This window comes from Aulonocara stuartgranti (assembly GCF_965226115.1).
Source record: "Aulonocara stuartgranti genome assembly, chromosome: 18".
Lineage (NCBI taxonomy): Eukaryota > Metazoa > Chordata > Actinopteri > Cichliformes > Cichlidae > Aulonocara > Aulonocara stuartgranti.
In genome coordinates, this window is record NC_138954.1 from 9,687,281 (window position 1) to 9,706,530 (window position 19,250).

Consider the following 19,250-nt stretch of genomic DNA (forward strand, 5'->3'; position numbering starts at 1 on the left):
AGCTGCCTTATTATTTTTGGTTTAAAAAAAACTGTAACAGCTTTCTGCAACAATTTGAAGTGCAACAACACAGCACTACAAAAATTAGACTAATGATTAAAAGCAATTCAATGAACCTATGTACTTAAAACATGGAGCTTGCCTGCTCAAGCACTTGCCTTGCTTGTCCAGAGGGAAATGCCTCTGTGGGATCCACAGGCTGACTTTGGGCTTTTGCTAAATGTTGCGTACTAGACTTACTCACCACTCAATGCATTTTACACGTTTAAATAGACAATTCGCTGAAAAATTTGAATCATATGTATTTCTGTTATTTCATTTTATTCTTATTTTAAAATATCTGTGATTTATGCCATCTGTTAATATAATGATGTTTGCCTGATGGTGCTCAATGTGCAAATTTTACATTGATTTGTTTATTAAATGGGGGAGGAGGGAGGGAGGGTAAGGCAGAGGACAGGGGAGATGCTGACAATAAACGCACACCAGGTGCTTAGGGGGAAAGGTATATTGCAGTGGAATCAAAGTTATTGATTACTCTTTCATATGGTTGTTTGTTTGTTTGTTTTTTTGTAATTCATCTAATTCATCAGATTAAAGATAAATCCCAGCCAAAAGTGAAAAAGAGAACACTTCCAGCAGGCTCCTGGTACATATTTTCGAGATTGAAGAAAAAAAGTCTTTAAAAATTCACAAGATTTTATGTAAATGTAAAGTGACATTCCTTTAAGTTTTGATTTACTGTAATGTAAAAGTACAGAAAGTTTCTGTGTTTTAATTATTTAAAAAATCGATATTTTTATACGGCTGTTGGAATATTATTAAATTTGTTTTAACACATTTCTTTGTTTTTTTTGTCTTGTTTCATTTTGTTTTATATTGTGAAGAGTAGCATCTTCGTCAGTGACAGAGCCTTGTATGAACAAGTAGGTTTTGCTGTTGTGTGTGTGATCTCTAAATGCGTGTTTGCGCTTGTGTGCCCAGCATACATGACACAGGAAAGTCTTTTGAATCATCTAACCCCCCGGGTGCTTTTCATTGCACAACACTTAGCTTAGAGTTAAAAGTGCCTACGGACACAGAAAAATGCATTCTGGTACATCACATTGGGACATCCGTTTTTAAAGAATGGATATAAAAATAACAGTTCATATTCTGTTTTAGCACATATACACAGATACAGAAAAATTCTATACGACACTCATACATGGTCATGAATACAAAGCTTTAGAAAGAAAACGGAAAAGCGGGACTTTTAAGGAAGAGCATGCCTCTCGGCATCCCTCCCCTCACTGACAGCATGTTATAGCCTGCGAGGCAGGAAAGGGTTCAGTTTGGTTTTTATGGTCTGAGCTCACAAGAACACCTTCAGACTTCGGGAACACATCACAGAGAGATAACAAACCATAAAAAGGTGAGTAATATCATGAATGAACATTTAGCATATTTTCTTTTGGACCTCCTTTTGATATTTTTGATAATTTCTAAGTTTAAATTAATGCATACCAAATGGTTTACAAACCTGCATGTTATGGAGCCCTTCCATATAAAGTTATTGGCATTCTTTGCAGTTCTTTTATGATTCCCAGTTTTTAACCAACATTTTTGAGAGGTTTTCTACCCAAAGAAATGCTTGAAATTGAATGAGATAAAGACAATCACACCACTTATTTTTTCTTTGCGATCAGTGTACAGACGCTTTTTACTACAGTGTCCAAAAGTGACTCAGACAATGTCTGTGACTTCTGCACTTCAGTTTTCTATGTGAAAAAATGAGGTGAGAAAAAGAAAAAAAATCAAGTTGAATCAAAGACTATGTTGAAACACTGTTCTTTGACGCAGTGCTGCCAATGTGCAACGTGTTTTAGCACGCTGCCTCTGAGGGCTGAATCGTTGGCTAGATACTTGGATACAAATATTTTAGAGGCTGTGTCAGGGTAGCACACGTCCCTCTTTAAAAAAGTATTAGTCATTTTTTAAAATCTTCCGTATCTGGTTATTATGGGGGTTTTTATTGAATGAACCAAATTGTCAAAGAACTCTGTGTTCAGTAATTTCTGTCACTTTTTGCCTCTTACATACCTTTCTATCTTTTCAGGTAATTCCTTTTTTTAATGCAGAGGGTTGATTCAATGGAAATACCACTTTTAATTATAACTTATGTGTCAGTGTGGAGCTCTCGATCATATACCCATTCAAACCACTTGTTCATATTTTTCACCTCATGTTTCATTTTACCGATTACCGAAATTACACATTAGCAGACCTCACAACTAGAAAAAATACAGTCACATAATTATGAGATGTTGTTTTTATATATAACTATATTATAAATTATGTTTTATAATATCTAAGTATATCACTGGTTGGAGATACAATACGTATGTGCATTTGTTTGATAAAAATTTTAGAGTTTCAATATTCATCTACCAGACATATTAAAGTAAACAACTATATCTAATTTGCTTAACACAGAGACAAAAGAGGTTGTGGTTTTAGGAAGTGTCTGAAATCCAACTGTACAGAGCTGATGGTAAATGTCAAAAAACACACTTTACCAAAGTCAAACTTTGTTGTTTTCATTTTTGTATAAATTTGCTCAGATCAATTAAGTAAGATACAATTTAAGCTTTAGCGGTGCAGGTGAGAACGTGTTTTGGATGGTCTCCCATGATAATTTCTGGATTAATGTGCATTAATCCAGAAATTACTTGTTACTGTCTTGACAAGTAATTTCTGTTCCATGTGGAGAGCCAGAAAAAGTACTTCTAAGGTGCTTATCTTAACACTTTCACGCATAGTGGTCACTAGAGTGGACAGCTATTCGAATGCTGTTTTCTTGCATTTGTGCCAGTGTTGATGCGATATTTGCACATAAATTACTACATTGGACACTGATGTGTCACTCCATACCCTGCCACCCACCGGTCGTTCAATGTTACTATAGATGTATGACGCGTTTCATTGTAATTATTGTTATTTAACCCTGTCATGCATGACTTATGACAACCTTAATATGGATTTTTTTTCTTGAATATTTATTAAGTATATAATATTTAAGTATTTATACATTTTTTTCATGCCTACAGATGAATAAAAATACTTTCAAAAATCCACACTGAAGTTGTCATAAGTCATGCATGAAAGGGTAAAAAATATAAATGAATGAAAGAATAAATAAATAATACTGATATTATTGATATTATTGATACTGATATTATATTATAATCTGGTAACCGGACAGTTCCATGCTGAAAACTGTAAACATGAAGTTAGCATTTATCAAAGTGCTACTTTAGTGTTTTGGACATCATTAGTTTTGTTTACTAAACTGTTGACTGAGTTTGTGTTTGAGGTTCTAATGTTTTTTCCCACCTTCAGGGTCAAAAATTCTTCTACAATGAGTAACACGAGTCTCCCACCTCTGACAAATCCAATTCCCACTGAACCAGCAGAAGAGAACGCTGTGAGCAATGACTATTCCACAGCCATTGGTGCCCTCATCCTCAGCTTGGTCTTCCTCCTGGGTGTCCCTGGAAATCTCTTCATTGTCTGGAGCATCCTGGCCCGCTGCCGACAACGCTCAGTCACCACCCTCCTCATCCTCAACTTGGCATGTGCTGATGGGTTCCTCATGGCTCTCACCATCTTTTTCATCATCTACCTGGCCATGCAGTCGTGGGTCTTTGGTAACACCATGTGCAAAATTGTGTTCTACCTGTGCTACTCCAACATGTATGCATCAGTCTTTCTGATAACCCTGATGAGCGTGAACAGGCTGTTGGCCGTGGTCTTTCCACACACACTGTATCACCTGATCACCAGGAAGGTTGTGAAGAGGGTGATCCTAGGCACATGGGTGCTAGTGATGGCCATTTCCATTCCTTCGTTGGTGTTTCGAGATGTGAAAGAAGAAACTGATGATATGAATCAAAAAACATATGTGTGTGCACCCAATCACACACTGCGTAGACATGTAAGTACACTTGTGTTGGTTATTTGTCTGCCACTGATCTGATTAGATTCATAACCATATTTGTTTCCATTATCAAAATGCCTTCTAAAAACCTTCTGCATGTGAGAGCCAGTGAAATAGTGAATGAGGTATTGAACATGATCACGCTTTGAGCAAAAGGGCCAGAATTCTTCATTCATGACTTAATTAATAAAAGAAAAAACGGTTCTTTAAAAGACTGGTTAAATGTTGTTGGGGAAAAAATGCCTTACATTCTCAGATTAAAGGAGGATATTTTGGTTGTTTGTTTATTTCTCCTGAAATGTAGTATATCTCTGTTTAAACTGTAACTATTGATAAAAAACTACCGTGTCAAAAAATACTCTTATAATACTCGACATTTTATTAGATATGATTTCATGAACAATTAGACAGCTAAAACATTTGCCTATTTTAACGGGAACACACTATCTGAAACTGAGAGGAAAGAAATATTGCAGATGTGTTTGTTACTGTGTTTAAGGCCTTGGAAGCTGCAGCTTAACTAGTGTACAAAATGTAGTTAAAATAATTCAAATTACACCAGACTGCACGTTTTTTAAGCCCTTGAGCCCACAACGTAAATACTGATGTGGCACTGCACAAAAGTCTGAAAATCATTTTGCATTGATCCTTCATAAATGTAGTAATGCTCTTCTGTAAAACATTCCTTCTTTACAAGTAAAAGTCCTCCTTAAGTAAGGTGGCAAATTAGAATCAAAATATTCTAAAACTACATAAAGTAAAATGATTTATTTTGCAGAATGCCCCTTTTCAGATCAAAGACCATAACAACATTACTTGATTTTAGGTCTTCAGATGTTTCATTTTGTCCTCTCATTTGACAAAAAACCCCCAGAGAAGTTGATCAGTTTAAACAGTTTCATAATTTTGGCTCTATTTCTTTGTTTTTCATTTAATATCTAAGGAAACAGCTTTTCTTTATATCCTCTCATGTGCAGGTGAGGTTTGAGTACGCCTTTCAGACAGTGGCAGGATTCATTATTCCTTATGCAATCATTATAACCAGCTACGTTCTCATCCTGAAACGCCTGAGGGAGACCAGGTTTCAACGAAATATCCGCAGCGAGAAACTTATCCTGGCTATCGTCATAATGTCTGGCCTGTTCTGGTTGCCGTACCACGTCATCAACCTGATACAGGTGTGCAAGGGCATCTTCTCTACCAATAACCCAATAACCACATCAAATCTGTTTGTAAATCGATTATCTGAGGATTCGATTGAATACTGAGTGGGTTGGTGTTTTTTTTTCCACCCAAGGTGGCAGCTGCGTGGTACCCAAAAGACTCAGCAACAAGAAAACGGTGAGTAACTGAAGATTTTCAGAAACATGGTGCTAAAGTTAGTGAAGTACAATATTGTCATTTTATGCATTATGTCCAGTAATAACAATACTCTGTAATTCAAAGCTGATATATGTAGTCTGTCTCCGTGCATGCAGTGACACACACCTAGATTTAATTTTTACCATCCAGTAAACTGAATATACTATAATTGTAAAGAGTTTGAATGTGCCACCATCTTCAGTATATAATATTATCAAAATATTCCAAAATCTGGAGAAATCTCAATATCCGGGCTTCATGTGACACTGCACTAAAAGCAGGCAGGATTCTGTTGTGGAAAATCACTGCAGGGGTTCAGGACCACTTCCAGAAATCTCTCTGTGAATACCATGTTCACCTTACCATCCAAAAGGTTGAAGCTCTAACAAACAAGAGACAGAGTATCGTATCGTCACTGATTTCTAGACTCGATTCGATTCCAATTCACAAGGTCCCGATTCAATTCGATCCATGATTCGATTCAATTCAATTCAATTTTGACCCAGACAGTCAGAGATATTATAATTCTGATCATTTATCAATACTGGCACTTGTGAGACTTCATCAGAGATGTAAGCAACACAGAAGATGCCTTTGTGTCAAAGTAACTGAGGGTAAAACACAGAAAAAGATTAAGGAGAGTTTCCTGGCCTGGCTTTTTATAGCAGATAACCTAAAATATATATATACAGTGGGGCAAAAAAGTATTTAGTCAGCCACCGATTGTGCAAGTTCCCCCACCTAAAATGATGACAGAGGTCAGTAATTTGCACCAGAGGTACACTTCAACTGTGAGAGACAGAATGTGAAAAAAAAATCCATGAATCCACATGGTAGGATTTGTAAAGAATTTATCCGTAAATCAGGGTGGAAAATAAGTATAACAAAAATACAACTCAATACTTTGTAACATAACCTTTGTTGGCAATAACAGAGGTCAAACGTTTACTATAGGTCTTTACCAGGTTTGCACACACAGTAGCTGGTATTTTGGCCCATTCCTCCATGCAGATCTTCTCGAGAGCAGTGATGTTTTGGGGCTGTCGCCGAGCAACACGGACTTTCAACTCCCGCCACAGATTTTCTATGGGGTTGAGGTCTGGAGACTGGCTAGGCCACTCCAGGACTTTCAAATGCTTCTTACAGAGCCACTCCTTTGTTGCCCGGGCGGTGTGTTTTGGATCATTGTCATGTTGGAAGACCCAGCCTCGTTTCATCTTCAAAGTTCTCACTGATGGAAGGAGGTTTTGGCTCAAAATCTCACGATACATGGCCCCATTCATTCTGTCCTTAACACGGATCAGTCGTCCTGTCCCCTTGGCAGAAAAACAGCCCCATAGCATGATGTTTCCACCCCCATGCTTCACAGTAGGTATGGTGTTCTTGGGATGCAACTCAGTATTCTTCGTCCTCCAAACACGACGAGTTGAGTTTATACCAAAAAGTTCTACTTTGGTTTCATCTGACCACATGACATTCTCCCAATCCTCTGCTGTATCATCCATGTGCTCTCTGGCAAACTTCAGACGGGCCTGGACATGCACTGGCTTCAGCAGCGGTACACGTCTGGCACTGCGGGATTTGATTCCCTGCCGTTGTAGTGTGTCACTGATGGTGACCTTTGTTACTTTGGTCCCAGCTCTCTGCAGGTCATTCACCAGGTCCCCCCGTGTGGTTCTGGGATCTTTGCTCACCGTTCTCATGATCATTTTGACCCCACGGGATGAGATCTTGCGTGGAGCCCCAGATCGAGGGAGATTATCAGTGGTCTTGTATGTCTTCCATTTTCTGATGATTGCTCCCACAGTTGATTTTTTCACACCAAGCTGCTTGCCTATTGTAGATTCACTCTTCCCAGTCTGGTGCAGGTCTACAATACTTTTCCTGGTGTCCTTCGAAAGCTCTTTGGTCTTGGCCATGGCGGAGTTTGGAGTCTGACTGTTTGAGGCTGTGGACAGGTGTCTTTTATACAGATGATGAGTTCAAACAGGTGCCATTCATACAGGTAACGAGTGGGGGACAGAAAAGCTTCTTACAGACGACGTTACAGGTCTGTGAGAGCCAGAGATTTTCCTTGTTTGAGGTGACCAAATACTTATTTTCCACCCTAATTTACGAATAAATTCTTTACAAATCCTACCATGTGAATTCATGGATTTTTTTTTCACATTCTGTCTCTCACAGTTGAAGTGTACCTCTGGTGCAAATTACTGACCTCTGTCATCATTTTAAGTGGGGGAACTTGCACAATCGGTGGCTGACTAAATACTTTTTCGCCCCACTGTATATATGCAGTAGATCAAAAATGGAAGAAAAGCACAAATCAGTATATGAACATTACTGATGCTGCTGAAGTGAAGCTGTGCATTCAGAGGGTTTATTAGAGACACTTAAAAAACAAAAACAAACAGCGGCCGACAGTGCTGTTAACAATGGTAGACTGGTGTGTAATGGGAAACTGTTCTTGAAGTACACTGAGAGAGAGCAAGAGAGAGAGAGCTGTGCAGGAATTGTGATTTTATTGTGGTGGAAGCAAAACAGCAAAAGTCAGAGCGAATTAATGGCGATGTTTATGAAATGTGAAGCATAGTTTTGATCTTCTTTTGCTGCCAGTCAATTTAGTTTGGAGAGTGACAAAACCTGCAGCTTCAGAAGGTGTGAGCTCTCAGCTTTCAGCCCCAGTGGGTGAGAAAGCCGACATCTCACAGATTCTGAAGCATCGGCTCTGCGCATTGTGTTTACATCTTTGTGTGGAATCCATTTACCTGCTCTCACTTGCTTTTTTAGCTGTTTGGTGGTTGTTGAAATAGTTTTGTGAGTTTTAACCTGAGATTCTGGCATTTCTGGCAAAATACATGTATATTTAAAAGTTGATTCAGGATTTAATGAATCAATATCACTTTATTCAAGCTAAAATTTTAATTTTCTGATTGTAGCAGTCCCCCGGACCAAGGAAGAAATAGAGAGAGCCTCGACGGGTGCAGTAATTTTTACTTTGAGATTCATTCAGAATCTAACAGTGCGCCAGGTGCGCCAATGCACCGTGAAAACTAAACAGAAACACAAAATACATTTTCTTAGACGCTTATTACAAATATGAACTCAAATAAAGCAGAAAATACAACAAAATATCAATTAAGCAAAGAAATACAACTTAAAACATGTACCTCGCTCCGCATTCCAAGGGCTGCAAATTGTTCGTTTCGCTAGAGTCCGGTATCACGCTGCTTCACGCTTCATTGAGAGCTGCCTACTGGGAAATGTGCGCCACAAAACCGGTCTGAGCTGGAAGTGCAGCTTGCCGCTAACTAAACAACAGAGCCCTCTACTGGACACTACGCGTAGCTGTTCAGGCTTAGATCAATAAACAAAACTGGACCTTTACACTCCCACCAAATCATGTATAATAAACAACATTCTTTACATGATTTCCAGCTGTAACATATGGACATTACTACAAGAACGAACACAATTTCAAATACATCATCAATAAACTTTCGCAAATACGCCTGATGTGACAGTATTGATTGAAACATCAATTAGTTATTTTCTAATAGAACTACAAGCTTTTGAACAGGTCGCTCAACTACGTGAGGTTTGTGTGCTGTTCCCTGCTTCTTTATTAAGCCTCGATCGCCAACTTGAAGCTTGACTCTGCGGACCAAACCGTCATCTTCTTCTGGTGCTTCAACCACTCGAGCCAGTTGCCACTGATTTCTGGGAAGCATGTCTTCTTTGATAATGACTATGTCATTGACTTTAAGATTTCGACGTGGTAGGTGCCATTTCTGTCTCATAGATATGTTCAGAAGGTACTCTCTTTTCCATCTACTCCAAAACTGCTCAGTGAGATACTGGACTCTGCGCCAACGTTTCCTTGCATATAAGTCCTCTTTCACAAACTTTCCTGGTGGAGGCAGTGCAACCTTTGATTTCATCAATATGAGGTGATTTGGAGTTAGAGGTTCAGGAGATTTAGGATCATTGATTCCATCGACGCTCAGTGGTCGACCATTAACTATAAACATCGCCTCATAGAATAGAGTTCTTAGAGAGCTGTCATCCAGCCTGCCTTGGCATTGAGCAATGGTGGCATTGAGAACATTGCGGATGGTTCGAATCTGTCGTTCCCACACACCTCCGGCATGGCTAGCAGATGGGGCATTGAAGACGAACTCACACTGTTTATTGGCAAGGAATGCTTCTAAGGCATCCATGTCACATTGTTTAAGAGACTCTCTTAGCTCATTTTTGGCTCCAATAAAGTTTGTACCCTGGTCACTGTACAACTTACAAACAGCTCCTCTTAAGCTGATGAAACATCTCAGAGCGTTGATGAAAGAGTCAGTAGAAAGATCCTCAAGCATCTCAATGTGGACTGCACGTGAGGAAAGACATGTAAAGAGGAGTCCGTATCTTTTATGCTCTTTGCGACCTTGTTTTGTGACAAATGGTCCGAAACAGTCCATTCCACAATACATGAAAGGATCTGAGATTTCAACTCGTTCCTTTGGAAGTTCAGACATGCGTTGTTCTTCTGGTGAACGTCTTAGTTTTCGACATTGAACACATTTGCTTATTAGTTTTGCAACTTCCTTGCTCCCACCAATCACCCAAAACCCATTCGATCTGATTTCCATGAGAGTTTGGCTTCTACCTTGATGACAAATCTGTGCATGAAAATGAGCAATGATCAACTTTGTAATGTGATGGTCTTTTGGGAGGATGATGGGGTGCTTAAGTCCCTGACAGAGTGTTGACTTCTTCAGTCTTCCTCCAACACGGAGAAGTCCTTGATCTAGCACTGGATCTACTCTAAAGAGGGGACTTGAACTCGGAAGGTTATCTCCCACCTTCAACACTTCCATCTCTTGAGAAAAGGCCTGCTGCTGAAGGAGCTTTATTATTGTGTCAGCAGCTGTTCTCCGTTCATCTACTGTTACAAAGTTTCCATACTGGGCGGGCTTTGCTGGATCTCAATCCTTTTATCCTTGCAACCACTTTAAGGAGCATTGACCAGCTTGAAAACCTTGACAAACGGCTGAGGATATTGTCTTGTTCACTTGTTTGAGTTGTGAGAGCTTTGACTGCTTTGACTTCTGGATCCCCTACTAACAACACAGCTGAGGGGCTGGGTGCATATGAAATGTCATGTTCCCACAGAAACTTTGGACCAGACAACCAACATGTTGACATGATTTCTGATGCACTGAGCCCTCTAGAGGCGTAATCTGCAGGATTCTGAGCTGTGTCAATGTAGTGCCACTGTCTGGGATCTGTAGTTTGCCTAATTAACTGAACACGGTTGGCAACGAAGACGTGGAACCGTCGTGCCTCATTGTTAATATAGGCTAAGACTACTTGGGAGTCAGTCCAAAAGAACTCTTCATTAACCCTTTAGAGCCGATCGGAGCGGGAACGCTCTGTTATGCGTAACTATTTTTAAATCCCAGTAGCACTGCAACCACGTAAGCTAGCGCAAAAATTTTTTTTGCATATGAAACCGGAGGAGTTGTACTTACATCTGATGCCATCAGCTTGTCCTAGGTCACGGTTTCCTTCCACATAAAGCTTTGCAAAAACTGCATAAAAAGCGCTTGCAGGAACAAAAACATAATATTCCAGAAACACGCTTTACCGATCTGATCAGCTGTTCAAAACACTTCCTACGTTGGAATAGACGTCAGCGCGAACTTTTGCATTTCCGCCATTACTTGCCCGAAACCGGAAGTGACGTCATTTTCGCGGAAATGTAGTCTTTTTTGCGATCAGGGCCTCAGGGCCTATACTGCTCTTTTTAAAAGTTATCTTTGACTTTATGACTTTCTGTGTCGTTTCTGGGATGCTTAGGACTCATATTGCACTGCTGGAAATAGTTTATTTTGATGCATATGCTGCTTTTTTGCAAATTTGCAGTATAATATTTATTTTCGTTTTTCCTGCAGTGTATAAAAATTGGTGTATTTCAAAAATAAAACTATGAAGACACTCAAAATAAATTTCCTGTGGTAGGAAACTATTTTGTGCAACTTTTTTGTATTTACAGTTTTGAGGGATAAGACTCTTAAATTTCTCTAACTACAAATATATGTTAAAAAATCAAAAACGATTTTCAATTTTTTTGTAGTTTATTGCACTTTTTTGCAATTTATGTAATTACTATGCACTTAATGAATACATATTATTAAAATCTGGGCTATAATGGTTGTATTGATGTATAGCAACTTGAAATGCTCCCAAAAATGGCTCCACAGCATGTAAAAATATAATATAAGCTCTGGCGGACTTGGTTCTATGGTAGGTCTTAAAGGGTTAATGCACATCTGAAGCTCTGCTTTTAGCATGCTGCTCATTCTAGCTGATGTGACTGCGGCTGAGAGTTCTAATCGCGGGATACTTGTGACCTTGGTAGGTGCGACTCTTGCCTTAGCCATAACAAGACTACAGTGGACCTTCTCGTTGCTGAGGTACCTAATATAGGAGCATGCACCATATCCTAAATCACTAGCATCACAAAAGTGGTGCAGTTCCACCTTTACAATGTCTGTTAGTTCTGGTGGGTGGTAACATCTAGGCACTGCAACCGATTTTAGTCTTTCCAACCCATCTTTCCAGTCCTCCCACCGTGAGCGTAAGTTGTCAGGAAGGGGGTCATCCCATTCAATGCCTCTGCGACACAGTTCCTGTAGGATACCTTTGCCTCTTAAGGTGAAGGGAGCTACGAACCCTAGTGGGTCGTACAGGGATGAGATCACTGACAGTATGCTCCGGCGAGTAGGAGGTTGGTCCTTAGTGTTTATTTTGAAACTGAAAGTGTCATTTTTGATTGACCACTGGATGCCGAGCACATGGCCTTCAGCTGTTGTGTCAGGTTTGAGATCGAGCGGTTCTGTGGTGTCTGCTCTGTCTGAGGGTTCCAGCTGGGAAAGCGCATCACTTTGGTTTGAGTTGAACTTGTGCAGATGTAGACCGCCAAGTCTACAAAGTGCTTGTGTTTCGGTGATGAGTTCTTGTGCCTCTTTAACTGATGGGACACTAGTTAGACCATCGTCTACATAAAAGTTCTGTTCAACAAACTCTGAGGCCTTAGGATAGTCTGCTCTGTACTGTTGTGCCAAATATTTCAGGCCGAAATTAGCACATCCAGGGGATGAACTGGCACCGAATAGATGTACAGCCATTCTGTATTCTCTGGGTTCTTTGTCTAATTGTCCATCCTGCCACCACAGAAATCTCAGATAGTTGCGCATGTCTGGACAAACAGAGAACTGGTGGAACATTCTCTCGATATCACAGATTATGGCTACATTTTACCCCCACCAATGAGTTGATCATATCTGGACCTGTGAGAAGAGTGTCGTTTAATGAGACACCGAGAAATTTTGCTGAACAGTCAAAGACAACTCTTAGCTTGGCTGGTTTTTTCGGGTGATATACCCCATGGTGTGGGATGTACCATGCAGTCTTGCCTTCAGACAAAGGAGGTGCTAATTCTGCATCACCACTGCTGATAATGTCTCTCATAAAGGAACAGTAATGTTCATGATACTGTTTATCAGCCTTTAGCCTTTTCTTCAGGTGTTGCAGTCGGACTGTGGCTAACTTCTTATTGTTGGGAAGCGCTGGTGGATCATTGCCCTTGAAGGGAAGCGGAATCTCATAGTGCCCATCTGATCTTTGTTTTATTGTATCACTGAGGATTTGTATGAAGCGAACATCATCCTGTGATACATACTTATCCTCATAGTTTCTCTCATTAAAGTCAGTCTCTAGGACTTTGAGTACTTCTGTGGCTGATGGTATGGGCATTTCTTTGACTGTGATCCTGTGCACATAACTCTGGTTACCTTCTCTGTCTAGGTGAGGATTACCAGAACCAATAATACTCCATCCTAGTAGGGTTCTTTGTGCGAAAGGTTCGTTTATTTTGCCTGTGACGATCTCTAGGGGGGCTAGTGCTGATGGGCAGTCATAACCAATCAATAGACCTACTTCACAGTTCTGCAATGGCTGTAACTTGTTAGCTAAGCCTTCAAGGTGTGGCCACTGAAGTGCAGTTTCCTTGGTAGGGATATGAGACTTGTCAACTGGGATAAAGTCACGAGAGTAGACGTGTTCTATTCGGACACGAGTCTCAGAATCAAACCAACGCACCTGTAAGTTGTTGGCAAGTTTACTTGCAACGACTGTGTCGACGGAAGTCATGGTGCTAAGCTTTAACTGCACTGGTTGGGCGTCTACATTTAGTTCTGAGGCCAAATCCTCTAAAATAAAGGATGAGTCACTCTGGGTGTCAAGCAGGGCATATGTAAGTATTTCTTTCTCAGGCTCAGATGCAACTGACACAAATACTGGTACTATGCTGGATGTGGAAGATAGTTTCCTTGTTAGTACATGAGTCATAACATTATGCACTTCCTTGTTTGCACCTTCATCTGGGGATTTAGAATCCTCAGTTTTCTTTTCTTTAGGTTCATTCACTCTTTCTGTGTGTAGACAGGTGGGGTGACGCCGACCACACTTACTACAGGAGTGACGTCCTCTGCATTCTTTGGTTACATGACCCCTCCTCAAACACCCAAAGCAGAGACGATTTTCTTGAATGAAAACTTTCTTGTCATCACTAGTTTTCGCTGCAAAAGCAGGACACTTAGCTATGCCGTGCGATTCTTCTTTGCAAAACAAACATGGGGGTTTAGGTCTAGAAGTAGATACTGGGATTGGTGGAGACTTTGGTTGGATGGTAGTACTGAGTGCCTTCGCTCTTTTAACATGCTGCTCTTCTGATGCCCTTTCGTTTATTAGGAATGGTGAGGCAACAGGATTGCAAACTACTTTAGCTTCATTTTGTATGAACTTTGTAAAGCGAGCGAAGTTGGGGTAGTCTTGGCTTTTGTCTAGCTCCTCCACCACAATGCGGCTCCATCTCTGCACTATCCACTCAGGCAGTTTTCTTAGAAGCTTGTGATTTTCCTCACAATCATTAAGGATCTCTAGGCCTTTGACTTGAGGGATAGCCTCTGCACAGCTTTGGAGAAAATCTGCCAACTCCCTCAGTGCTTTAGGATCATTGGCAGCTATTTTAGGCCATTTTGTGAGTTTAGCCCTAAAGGCTCTTTGGATAACAAATGGGCTGCCATACCTTTCCTCTAAAACGCTCCAAATGCCTGCGTATGCCTGCTCACTGTTGCGGAAGAAATATCCCTCTACTGCCTTTCGTGCTTCACCTGCAAGATAGCTCTTTAGATACAACATTTTCTCACACACAGGTAAAGGTTTGTCACCAATTAGTGCCATAAAGGATACCTTCCAATCCATAAACTTTAGGGGGTCTCCACTAAAGATGGTGGGCTCAGGTACAGGAAGCCTGTTTAGGGTAAGAGAGCTGGCGAGGGCTTGAACTAAGCTAAGTTCTTCACGTTCTGGAGTAGTATTGTGAGGTCTAAATGTTGGTGCTTGTGGATTTAAAGAGATGCACTGTTGGGGAGATTTGCGGAATTTTCTAAGTTGTAGCAGGACACTTGATCATGGCTTTCAATGTCATTTTGAGCGCTAAGGGCTCTTACTCGTGCAGCTGCTACTTTCACTTCGCTGTCTGCCTTTAACTGTTGAAGTTTAGTCTTTTCCTCCTCCAACTTTGCCTTTGTTTCCACTTCCTTTATTTTCCACTCATTTTCCATTTGGCTGATCTTGGTTTCCTGTGCCAATATTTCTTGTGTGGCCTTTGCTTGTTCCACTTTGGCTGCAAGTTCAGCTTCTGCTTCCACCTCACGACTGCCAGTAGAATCTGCCTTTGAGCGTGCAACTGAACCCTCTGGGAACGACGTTTCAGTTTTTGTATCACCAAACACAGAACTATAGTCCCTTTTGTTTAACATCACTCGTACTCTTTCCTTTTCAAGGCGATCGTTAAAGAGCTGATCGATATTTTCCTGTCGTTTAGCAACAACTTCACAAATGTCAGTTGTAAGCACTGCACAAACATCCATTCGCTTAACAATGTCGGGCGTCATGGATTGGCTGCGGCGAATGGGTTCATAATGCTGTTGTACTACAGCGTGCTTGTCTCTTATGTCATGACTGGCATTGTTTAGCTCTTCAGGTGAACAGAAAGTTTTCAGCTTTGTTCTGATTTCTTTAGCTGCCTTCTTCCAAGTGTCATAAGCTTTGTTAAATGCCTTCTCATTTTTCTTTGCCTCATATTCCTGCATTTCTTTACCCTTTTCAGTTAAATGCCTTTCACGATTGCTGGATCTTACTCCTTGTTGCTCTGAGTCGTCGGCTTCTTCAGCAGCGTTCAACATTTTGTTACTGTAATGTGTATGTTGCTCTATGCGATAACGTCTGGACTTAAACTTACGTGAGTGTTACTTTTGGAAACAATGCTCACATCAGACGTTTACATCACATAAATAAACAGATTAGCACCCACATATTAGACAAAATGTAACTGTAAATACCGCTGATATACGTTACTTTCAAGAAGAATAAACCCATACAATTTAAAGATTGTAATTACTCAGTGCAATGCAGTATACCTTTAAGGCTGTAACCACAAAAATATTTAAGGCAAGTAATTCTGAATTAGAGTGCAGAGTCCTGTTATCAGCAAAGTCCTTAATGGGCATAATACCTGCACCTTTGTAAAGTGACCATCAGAGTTCAAAGGGGAGGTAGGCAACGAAGCAAAGATGATCTTGACTGGTGTAGAAATCTCTCACAGCTGACACACGGACCCAGCTCGTGGCACGGGCTGCACTCATCTGGCATGGGAGCTAGCAAGTAGCCTTCACTCAGCGATCAAGTTTTCACTGTAACAGTCCCCCGGACCAAGGAAGAAATAGAGAGAGCCTCGACGGGTGCAGTAATTTTTACTTTGAGATTCATTCAGAATCTAACAGTGCGCCAGGTGCGCCAATGCACCGTGAAAACTAAACAGAAACACAAAATACATTTTCTTAGACGCTTATTACAAATATGAACTCAAATAAAGCAGAAAATACAACAAAATATCAATTAAGCAAAGAAATACAACTTAAAACATGTACCTCGCTCCGCATTCCAAGGGCTGCAAATTGTTCGTTTCGCTAGAGTCCGGTATCACGCTGCTTCACGCTTCATTGAGAGCTGCCTACTGGGAAATGTGCGCCACAAAACCGGTCTGAGCTGGAAGTGCGGCTTGCCGCTAACTAAACAACAGAGCCCTCTACTGGACACTACGCGTAGCTGTTCAGGCTTAGATCAATAAACAAAACTGGACCTTTACACTGATTTTAATCGGAAATTCAATTATCGAAACCCACCCCTAGTTGAGACTCCTCCTCTGGACATGTGCAGAGGAGGAGTAGTAGGTAAACTGGATTACAGATATGCAATAAGGAGCTGCCAGGAAGGAGAAAAAGACCGCAGAGAAAATTCAGAATGAGAATACTTTAATTATCCCTGGGGATTATGCGGTTGCAGAACCCTGAAGGGAGAAGCCAAAAGAATAATAATAAAAAGACTCAGAAAGCATCTTTTTATGGAAGGTCTCCATATGTCTTGATACTGCAGGTGATGATTAAGGGGTCCTTGAGTCACTCTGTACAAAAACAATCACCATCAATGTGAAAAATGCAACTTTAACTTTCTTCCGTGCAGATTGCAGGATTTTGCCGACTTAACCCGAGCGGTGACCTCAGCTTTGTCCTTCATCAGCAGCTGTGCTACCCCGGTCCTCTACACCTTTGCCGGTAAATCCTATATCAAGAATAATGGCTTTGCCTTTATGGCTAAGCTGTTTGAGGGAACATCATCGGAAACAGGACCCAAAACCACCCGGTTCACAGCAACAGACGATCTGGGAAAGAATAACGTTGATTCTGAAAATCATACACTGGCTTCTACTCAACAAAATCGATGTTGAATTAACTTAATGCACTTAACAGACTGTATATAAATGAGAACATTTAAAATTGTGTAAATCTTTAAACGGAATATGTAGCTTGAGCATTTGAGGCTACAGACGATAAGCACCAGCACAGTATATTTAGAATCTGATAACAGAGTTTAAGTGAAAGTCAGAGGCACAGGCACAGCTGGGCTACTTTTGCCTGCATGCACCTGAATATCTGTAAAGTGTATAGGACTGTACATACTTTTTTTTGTGTGTCACATTATGTGTATGTGAGAATGCTACCTAACATAGAAAGCAGACTCAGCTGAGTGTTTTCATGCTTAGTGTGTTCATTTATAGTCAGGTGAATGAATGAAGATGGGACGGTTGGGGAAGTTTGCGAAGTTTGGCCTTACACAGAGACACAGATTGAATGGTTTATATGACACTGTGTGGGATGTGTTCATGTGATGTGTGTGTGTGTGTGTTTTAAATGCAACGGTTAAGAATTGTAAATGGCTGTACCCAAAAGGCAGACTCACAAAATAAAGCTCAGTAGGTTGATTTATAATGATATAACTATATAAAATGAGCTGACAAAGAGTGATGTAGCCTAGGTGGGCCTAGGACGTAGTCTAAGAGGGTCATGAGAGAGAAAACAAGTGTAAGTGATGACTTGCAGGGAGGAGAAAAAAGTTCAGCTCAGAGGAGACATTGTGAAGTATTCCTCAAGGCAGGCCTAATCAAAATTAGGTTTTTGGGGCCTTCTATTACTGTCAGTAATACTGCTCAGTGATCATTCACACACCTACTATTATCCTATTTCATTTTCTAATGTTCCATTATAAATATGCTTGTGAAACTAGATGTGAGAACTTTTTGTTGTTGTTAGATTGAGCTTTAGCACTGTAGATTACAAAAAATCAAAAAAACAATTTGCACACTTGCAGAAACATAATTCAAATAATATTTAGCAAAGTCAGCATCTCCCCCTAATGGCCACACAGAGAAGCAATATACAAAACCTCAAAGAGCTGCACAGTTGCAGCAGTGTTGTTTGCATCATCTTATTGCCAGCCTGGAAAGTTTAACCCATCTATGACTTTAATCTGAATTGGTAGTAAGTTCAGCTGCAAGTGTGCCTGGGATTGATTTACACTTGATATTCAGTGTGATATAATATTGTAATGATTGTTAAAGGCTATTCTACTGTGACAGGTTGACTACCTGTGTGCACTGTTGTTGTTTCTTTAAGAGACATGTTTGGTTGCGCAGCAGGAAATGTCAGTGAGTGTGTGCAGGAAGAGAAAGGGAGTTCTTGTTGTTCGGAGCTGGAGAGGAGTTATACCGGAGGTCTGTCTTAGGGGTTAACAGCCCGTGTTTCTCTACCTACACAATAAACCGTGGTGAGATCAAAACGTCTGGTTCTTGAGAGCATGTGTGAACATTATAATATTAACTAGGATACTGAATGTCATAGGCCAACTAAAATTAACAAAATAGAACAACAAAATTGTATTTACTATAAATACATCAGCTGCCTTATTATTTTTGGTTTAAAAAAAACTGTAACAGCTTTCTGCAACAATTTGAAGTGCAACAACACAGCACTACAAAAATTAGACTAATGATTAAAAGCAATTCAATGAACCTATGTACTTAAAACATGGAGCTTGCCTGCTCAAGCACTTGCCTTGCTTGTCCAGAGGGAAATGCCTCTGTGGGATCCACAGGCTGACTTTGGGCTTTTGCTAAATGTTGCGTACTAGACTTACTCACCACTCAATGCATTTTACACGTTTAAATAGACAATTCGCTGAAAAATTTGAATCATATGTATTTCTGTTATTTCATTTTATTCTTATTTTAAAATATCTGTGATTTATGCCATCTGTTAATATAATGATGTTTGCCTGATGGTGCTCAATGTGCAAATTTTACATTGATTTGTTTATTAAATGGGGGAGGAGGGAGGGAGGGTAAGGCAGAGGACAGGGGAGATGCTGACAATAAACGCACACCAGGTGCTTAGGG

The 19,250-nt window shown here is 40.3% G+C and overlaps 1 protein-coding gene across 1 annotated transcript; it reads left to right on the forward strand.

The window, feature by feature from the left end:
- The first annotated feature begins 2 nt into the window (after positions 1-2).
- On the forward strand, positions 3-18,634 carry LOC309693531 (leukotriene B4 receptor 1-like). Its single transcript, XM_082512842.1, has 5 exons — positions 3-1,414; positions 3,382-3,976; positions 4,957-5,157; positions 5,277-5,320; positions 16,982-18,634. The coding sequence occupies exons 2-5, from the start codon at positions 3,401-3,403 to the stop codon at positions 17,244-17,246; spliced, it is 1,086 nt and encodes a 361-aa protein (XP_082368968.1). The 5' UTR covers positions 3-1,414; positions 3,382-3,400; the 3' UTR covers positions 17,247-18,634.
- The last annotated feature ends 616 nt before the right edge of the window (positions 18,635-19,250 follow it).

Coding starts and splice junctions, on each gene's coding strand:
- LOC309693531 (XM_082512842.1), top strand. CDS start 3,401: ATGAGTAACACGAGTCTCCCACCTCTGACAAATCCAATTCCCACTGAA. Junction 5,158..5,276: donor ACGTCATCAACCTGATACAG/GTGTGCAAGGGC, acceptor TTTCCACCCAAG/GTGGCAGCTGCGTGGTACCC. Junction 5,321..16,981: donor GACTCAGCAACAAGAAAACG/GTGAGTAACTGA, acceptor TCTTCCGTGCAG/ATTGCAGGATTTTGCCGACT.